Source organism: Pocillopora damicornis, chromosome 9 (genome assembly GCF_964200805.1).
Source record: "Pocillopora damicornis chromosome 9, jaPocDami1.2, whole genome shotgun sequence".
Classification (NCBI taxonomy): domain Eukaryota; kingdom Metazoa; phylum Cnidaria; class Anthozoa; order Scleractinia; family Pocilloporidae; genus Pocillopora; species Pocillopora damicornis.
The window spans coordinates 15885612-15893393 of NC_142678.1; the positions used below are offsets into that span (position 1 = coordinate 15885612).

The 7782-nt window shown below is 43.6% G+C and overlaps 1 protein-coding gene and 1 long non-coding RNA gene across 2 annotated transcripts; both read right to left on the reverse strand.

Moving 5' to 3' along the window:
* Positions 1-693: 693 nt before the first annotated feature.
* Positions 694-2652, reverse strand: LOC113682798 (aquaporin-12). Its single transcript, XM_027199985.2, has one exon. It carries the CDS (start codon positions 2512-2514, stop codon positions 1636-1638), a length of 879 nt encoding a protein of 292 aa, XP_027055786.2. The 5' UTR covers positions 2515-2652; the 3' UTR covers positions 694-1635.
* A 126-nt stretch (positions 2653-2778) lies between these two features.
* LOC149040379 (uncharacterized) lies at positions 2779-7629 on the reverse strand. Its single transcript, XR_016179753.1, has 2 exons — positions 7490-7629; positions 2779-2935 (listed from the first exon to the last, which is right to left on the reverse strand). It is a non-coding gene; the product is annotated as an uncharacterized LOC149040379 (long non-coding RNA).
* Between the last annotated feature and the right edge of the window lie 153 nt (positions 7630-7782).

The following is a 7782-nucleotide window of genomic DNA, read 5'->3' on the forward strand; positions in this document are numbered from 1 at the left end:
AAGCCCCTACCACAGAAAGCAACAGGATCAATGGGGAGATTAAATTGTCTAGCTACTGGTTAGACACTTTAATCTCCCCAATCATTCTAAGCAGCATATTGCAGTTTGCGGCCTTTCCTTACATTTAGGCGGTTTGGAAAGCCGCAAAACTCTAGAACAAAAATTTCTCTCTCTAATCGGCACTGCTAATCCTCACTGTATCAACGAACGCTTTTCATTCACCTAATGTATTCGTGTTTTTCTCGTTGCCGTCTTCCCACCCATTCTGCAAATAAACACACACAACCCATAATTCTTCAATTCTCTCTGACAAGGGGCTAACGCCCAAAACATCAGCTTTAAAAACTCTTTGCAGAGGCCAATTTACATCATCAACTCAGTTGAAAAAACCAAATTATTTTGTTATACTCCTCGCAGCACCAGTTTCTTTAGAAACTTACCCCCTTTATTCATTTGTTTTCGGATGGCTCCTTTTGCGTAAGCGTTTTAATGCGTTTGGCTGGCAGAAACACCTGGCGTGGACTGGGTTTGTTTCGTCGTAATGCCCTTAGAGAGGGTGGGGAGGATCAGATATCCAGCAAGACTATTCCGAGGGCCGATATCCCCTCCGTATATCCCGTATCCCGCTTATAAATTCTCTGAAATACCCCGTATCTCGTAAACCGTGAAGCAGATGGACATAGACTACCCAAGTTATCTTAATCTCGTTTTATTTAGTGGTGTAACAAGGATTTATGCCGCACTATTCAGAGATCACAAATAAATGAATGGATTACCGACATAATTCAACTATGTCCTTAGGAAAGAACAGTACGTGCCAATTTCCGAGAGCCGATATTAGCAATTAGCAATAACAAGTGTCGTTTTCGCACCATCGTGAAATTTTCCTGATTCTTGTTCCGTCGCAGTATCTCCCATGATGTCTGGGAAAGACTGTCTTAGCATCACGCGGAGCTCAGAGGATTTCTTTAAAAAATATTGTGATGTAATTTAGACTGATAATGTAATTTTTATCTAGCATGAAAACACAAATGTAACGGACACTTAGATACAACACACTGATCTGACAGTGAGATGAGTCATGCCGAAATATGGTTTATAAAATATGTTATTTTGAATTCAATATTTATTTAAAATCATAAAAAAGAAAGTGACAGCTTTTGTGCTTTTCACACAATATTTTTCCATTTTACATTGCACCCAAGCGAATATTTAATTAATGTGTCCGGTTCACCCATACGAGCCTCGTAAATACATTTGGACAAATAACATGTAAATACCACAAGATGTCTTCACTCCATTTGATACCAGTTTTCATGAACTTCGTTTGTTATTCTTCGAAAACGAACATATGTTAATCGTGCGCCACAGGGCAAACGGCAAAGGAAATATTGTTATACTAATGATTTGTCACGAAATCGCATGGGAAACACACGTTCATCAGTGCTTGTAATCTTCCTTTGCCCAAGGTAAAAATTGTTTCTGGCATTCCACGAGAATTTTTCAGAAATCGAGAAAATCCCAAAATAAAATCGAGAATGACTCGATAAAAAATTGACCTCAACCCGGTGAATAGGCCTCAAGATCTAGTTACTGTGTTTGGTATTTTCATTCATAATTTTATAGTAAATAATGTTACGCGTTTTTTGCAAGTCTTTCCTTTTGTTCGCTGTTAGAATTCACTGCTCTATTCCGATGATTCTTAGCTGAAGATTGCTTGATCTTCTTTGCTAAGCTATTCTTTGTTCTTTGGGTATTCACTGAAGGCTTCAGAAATAAAGTGTTCATTTCGATAGCCGCGAGTGTTCCGATGATCGGTCCGAGCCAAAACACGAACAGATGCTCGGTAATAACCTCTTTTCTCGAACAATAAACGAACGTTTGGGCCGTAGCCAGCGCAGGATTCATCCACGTTCCAGTAGTTTCGGAAAGAAAAAAGCTGAGAAGGACACAGACCACCGATCGAATCACTGGGTTGAACCTTCTTAGTGTGCCACGTGACAAGAAGTCGCTCGTGGTGGACACGAAAGTGGCCAAGATTTCGATCGAAAATCCATACAACAGGGAAACGTCGAGCGTAGATCGAAGGCCTTTCTTGACTTGCTGATAATGTAGTTCACTCCATGTCGACAGCCACAGCATCTGAATGAACGGAAAACTCAAAAGCGCGCCTAAAACTTGGAAGACGATTTTCGCTAGATTATCCGTGAGCCATCCCTGATCGTAAACTAGATCCTCTAAAAGCCCGCAAGGATTCGCCAAGGCTCCTTCAAAAACAAACCCCAAATTTTTTACAGTAAGCAGAACAAAAGAACACCACAGCGCAATCCAAGGATTGTAGAATCTTCCGATGACGGAAATCTCGAAGACGCAAACTGACAACTGGAAGGTAGAGATCAGTTCATTGGCGTATGGGTAGTACACTTCAGGAAGGACTCGTTGGAGGGCATGGCGAACGATTTCACCGATAAAATACCCGGCAAAAATAGCTGCTAATGACCACAGAAATCCCATGACTTCGTTAAAACGGTAGCGGCAGGTAACAAACAGTGTTCAAACACAAGTCTCACAAGGGCTCGTAAATAATTAGTTACGGTTAATTAAATATTTATCACAAGTGGCCTGATCTCGCCTTTGTTTGTGGTGAACTCAATGATTGAGTGCAAAACCGGAACTAAAACAACCACCAGATTACGTTCCCTCCCCTCCCCACTAGGTAATGTTCATGAATGACGGAAGAGGCTAACGAATATTAAAAAAATAGACTTCTCACACTTATAACCTTTCTCGTCTCTAAGGCAAATCTATTTTCAAGAACGACCTAAAGAAAAAAAAAATTAACATTTTATCAAACTGGAGTCAGTGTCAACAAAGAGCAAACAAGCTTGGAAATTTTACATCTATGTGTAAATTAATGTTCTTTTAATTGACCAGCCTGTGGTGTCTTTGACGTATTGACTGTACAACTCCGCTTTTGTAACAACAACGTAATCTTTATTGTGTTTTATATCGTCTTACCACATGCTCGCTCTCCCCGCTACTCTATCCCATAATAATAATGAACATACGGGACACTACATCTCCCCCTAAGTTATTAAAAAAAAAACAACCAAGTAATAAAGTACTCGAAAAGAAAGTTCAGAGTCTCTTATTTTCTTCTGAATAATTTTAAACTAGGCGCGTACATAATCTTGCATCCAGGAGGGCGCTCGCTTGGCACGCACAGGGCGCGAAGCAACTGAAGGTAAGGGGCTAGATACGGCTTCAGATGTATCTGTTGCTGATTGACTAGAACTGAGATTTGGCTGATCCTGTCGGGGTTGCGCTGGTTGCTCGGCTAGGCATGGCTGTGGATCTATTTCTGCTTTTTTAACAGTCCCAGGATCCATAAACTTTTTCGTATGAGCAATGTTGCGCATCTTATTGTTCCCGTTTGTGTCTTGTAAGATGACGGCATTTCCATCTTTACGAGTGACAATGTAAGGTTCTGGCTCATAGTTTGGTGAGAGCTTGTTTTCACGTGTCTGCTTTAACAGTACCTTGTCACCCTCCTCAATATTGCTGTGTTTGGCTCCTCGTGTTTTGTCTGCATACTCTTTCTGGCTGAGTTTTGCACGAGTGTCTCTCTCTCTCAACAACTGTTGCCAATATGCTTCAGTTGCACGGTCTTTGGAGAATTCGACTCGTGGAAGTTTGTCACGCAGTTTCCTCCCCATCAGTAGTTCTGCAGGTGATAATCCAGTAACAGTGTGTGGGGTAACTCTATATTGGAAGAGGAAGTTCTCAAGAGCCTTTTTCCAATCTTTTCCTTCGACGCGTGCAATTCGCACTATCTTCAAAATTGTTTCATTTGCGCGTTCCACCTCTCCGTTGCTCTGTGGCCAATAAGGTATGCCCTTCTTGTGGTCTATTCCCAGGTATTCTAGGAAGCCCTCAAATTCCTTTGACGCAAATGGTGGTCCGTTGTCACTGCGCAGAGTTTCTGGTAGTCCATGTGTTCTGAAAATAGCTTCCATGCTTTTTATCACATGTCGGGCATCTGTCTTCTTTAGGAGAATAGCCTCCAGCCAACGAGAATAATAGTCGACAGCAACTAAAAGGTGTTCACCGTTTGAGATTTCAAGAAGGTCCACTGAGATCTCCTGCCAGGGTCCATCAGGTAGACTGCTTGACCTCACAGGTTCTGGTTTTGATCTCGGTCCCACAAGTTGACAGGGGTGGCATGAACGTATGGCATCCTCCACCTGTTTGTCCATTTGTGGCCACCACACTTTTTCCCGCAACCTGGCTTTAGTACGGACCATGCCCTGATGACCTTCGTGTGCCAACATGATGGTTTGTTTCCACAGGCTCTGAGGCATTACAATGCGAGTCCCTCTCATCACTACTTGTCCTACTACCCACAGTTCTTCCTTAACTGCTTTGTAGGTGGTGCCTGACAATTGGGTCCAGTCACCAGTCATCACAGCTTTGTGCACTATCCGTAAAGTTGGATCATTTGCTGTGGCAGTCTCAACTTGCTTCGGCAACAAAGCGGCTGGTACTGCTGCACTTGCCACGCTGTATGCAAAATCTTCCGTCTTTCTGGTGTCGTCATCTTGAGTTGAGCCAATAGGCAGGCGGCTGAGGACGTCTGCCGGATTATCTTTGCCTGGTATGTGCGTCAGCGTGTATTGAAATTGCTGCAAGTATAGGAGCCACCTTTCTATCCGGGCGGATGGAGGCTTCGACTTTGTACTGAGTACTGTGACTAGCGGCTTGTGGTCAGTGCGGACTTCGAATTTAATTCCATACAGGTACAGGTAAAACTTCTCGCAAGCCCATCTGACAGCTAGAGCTTCTCTTTCGAACTGGGAGTACCTTGTTTCAACGTTGCTAAGCTTTCGGCTAGCGTAATATATTGGCCTGTAGGTCCCGTCTCGTTGTTTTTGCTCCAGAACTGCTCCAACTCCAACAGGAGAAGCATCAGTTGTGAGCCGTGTCGTGGCACCTTGCCTGTGGTAGGCCATCACTGGTGCTCTGGTTAGCAGGCCCTTGATTTCTTGAAAGGCTTTTTTTTCTTTTGGACCCCAGTGCCACTTAACATCTTTGCCGGTTAGGTCCCACAATGGACTTGATATGGTTGCAAAGTTTGGGATGAACTTCGCACAAAACTGAACTGAACCGAGAAAGCTTCTTACTTCAGACTGGTTTTGGGGCGTTGGTGCTTTAACGATAGCTTCCACTCGTTCACTGGAGACTTTTAATCCCTCGCCAGAGAGTACATCACCCATGTAAACCATGCTGCTAACACCAATTTCACATTTGTCATAATTCAAGGTGAGGTTTGATTCTTCCAGTTTACGCATGACTCTGTCTAAATTCTCATCATGTTCTTTGTCGTCTGCCCCTACGACTCGCAGGTCATCATGGAGATTGTAGGCACCCGGGCAGCATTTAATTACTTGCCACACGATCTGCTGGAATTTTTCTGTGGCCATGTTCACGCCAAAAAGCAGGCGTTTGTACCTGTATAAACCATCAGGCGCAGCAAATGTTGTGATATCCCGAGAGTCTGGATGTAGCTCAATTTGGTGGAAGGCCATATTTAGATCTAGCTTTGAGAAAACTTTGGCATAGGAGACTTCTTGGAGTGTCTCTTCAACTGTTGGTACTGGGTGCTTCTCCCGTATGATGGCCTGATTTGCTTGCCTCATATCAAGACATATCCTGATGTCACCATTAGGCTTCTCCACCACAACCAAGGGGTTCACCCAGCTGGTTGGTCCCTCCACCTTTTCAATGACATCAAGTTTGAGTAGTTCCTCTAGCTTTTCGGTGACCTTAGCTCTTCTACTAAAAGGGATTCTGCGTAGTGGCTGAGCGACTGGTTGAACACTCTCATCAATGTGGAGTTTTAGCTGATATCCTTTGAGCTTGCCGAGGCCTTGAAATACTTTTGGAAATTTGGACTTCAGAAGGGCTTTTCGGTCAAGACTGTTTGTGAGGCTTTCCATGCTATCAGATTTGACATCACAGCTATTAATGGACACGCCTACCCTTAACACGCCCAGCAATTCGGAGGCTTCGCGACCAAGTAGCGTCGCTGCCTTACCGCACATTACATAAAATTCAGTATACAGGGATTTGTGGGTCTGTGGTACTTGTACGTTAAAAAAGTATTTCCCTTTAAGCTGGAGAGGCTGTACAGAAGCATAAGCATAAACTCTCTTATTGCAGTCCAACAATCTAGCCTTGCCCCCCGATACAAAATTAAACATTTCCTCTGACATTAAATTACAGCTAGCACCAGAGTCTATAACAATGTTTACAAGCTTATCTTCAATCATGAGTTCCATGGTGTTCTCTCCATCCGTGCTCCCGGTGCTGAACACGTAGAAGTCATCACTGTTTACGCGCTCGTCTGCACGCGCGTCTTCGCACACGTTGTGTACATCACGTTGCTCCTTTGAATTTCCTCCTCTTCGTCCACGGCTAGGTTTTGTTCGTGGGTTTCCACGGCCACGACTTGAACTTTGGCTGGGGTGTCGTCCTTTATTCTGCTTGGAGTGGCAGCACACTTCAAAATGACCGATGTGCCCGCACTTTCCGCATTTGTGGTCACGTGAGCGACGGCATTCTTTCGCGAAATGACCCACTTTATCGCACCGCCAACATTTTCCCCCTTGTTTTGGATCACGGGACAAGCTGTTTACGTGGCTTTCGGGGATGAGTATAAGCGCTTCTTTGTCATGATACTGGCTAACGATTTCCATGAGTTTGCTGAGAGGCAGTGTTTCCTCACGGTACAATTTTGACTTGAGATTTTTGTCCTTCAGAAAAGAAATGGCGCGATCTCTCACCTGGTTGTCCCTTTCGCCCTCGTAGTCACAATGTTCTGCTAGTTTCTGCAGGCGAGTAATAAAATTGTTGACGGTTTCACCAGGTAATGGAGTAGCCGCTAAAAATATTTGTCTGGCCATTGGGGCGTTCTTTTTGAGCTTGAAGTGTTCTGAAAGGCAGTCCATAGCTTTTTTGTAATCTTTCGCTTCGCCTCGTGTTGTAGCAGGAATGGAATTATTGAAAACATCTCGGACTTTGGGGCCGGCTAGGTGAAGTAGTAGTGCTCTTTTTTGTGTGGGGTCGCTGATTCCAGAGGCAGTAACATAAAGCTCGAATTCTTCTTTCCAAGTTAACCATCTTTGGGCGAGTGTAGCTGGTTCGCCGACGGCGTCGAACGCAGGTAATCCAGGTAATCCGCTTAAGCATACGGCCATCTGTGCGAGTTTTGTCCACTGTTTGAACTCGTTTCCACTTCAGCAGCCGTACGGCAAGTTGAATATCGTTTATCCTCGTCGCCAAATGTGGTGTCTTTGACGTATTGACTGTACAACTCCGCTTTTGTAACAACAACGTAATCTTTATTGTGTTTTATATCGTCTTACCACATGCTCGCTCTCCCCGCTACTCTATCCCATAATAATAATGAACATACGGGACACTACACAGCCATGCGATGTTCGATACTCTGATTAATGAATCGTATGAGAAATCAAGTCATTCCTTAGCACAAGCATAACAAAGAATGGATTTGTGACCTATCACAGAATTGTGCAACAATCAAAAGGATGTGTCACACAATCTTTGGGGTTGTGTGACATGACAGTCAACAGACCTGTCACATAATCTCAAAGGTAGAAGAATCATCCAAACATTTGACATGTCACCATAGGCATAACAAGGTGTTGCCTAAAATATTTTCTAAATAAAAAATTACACACAAAGAATGCAATACAATTAAAA

What these genes read in the sequence shown, in the direction of transcription:
- LOC113682798 (XM_027199985.2), bottom strand. Translation starts at nt 2,514, where the DNA reads ATGGGATTTCTGTGGTCATTAGCAGCTATTTTTGCCGGGTATTTTATC.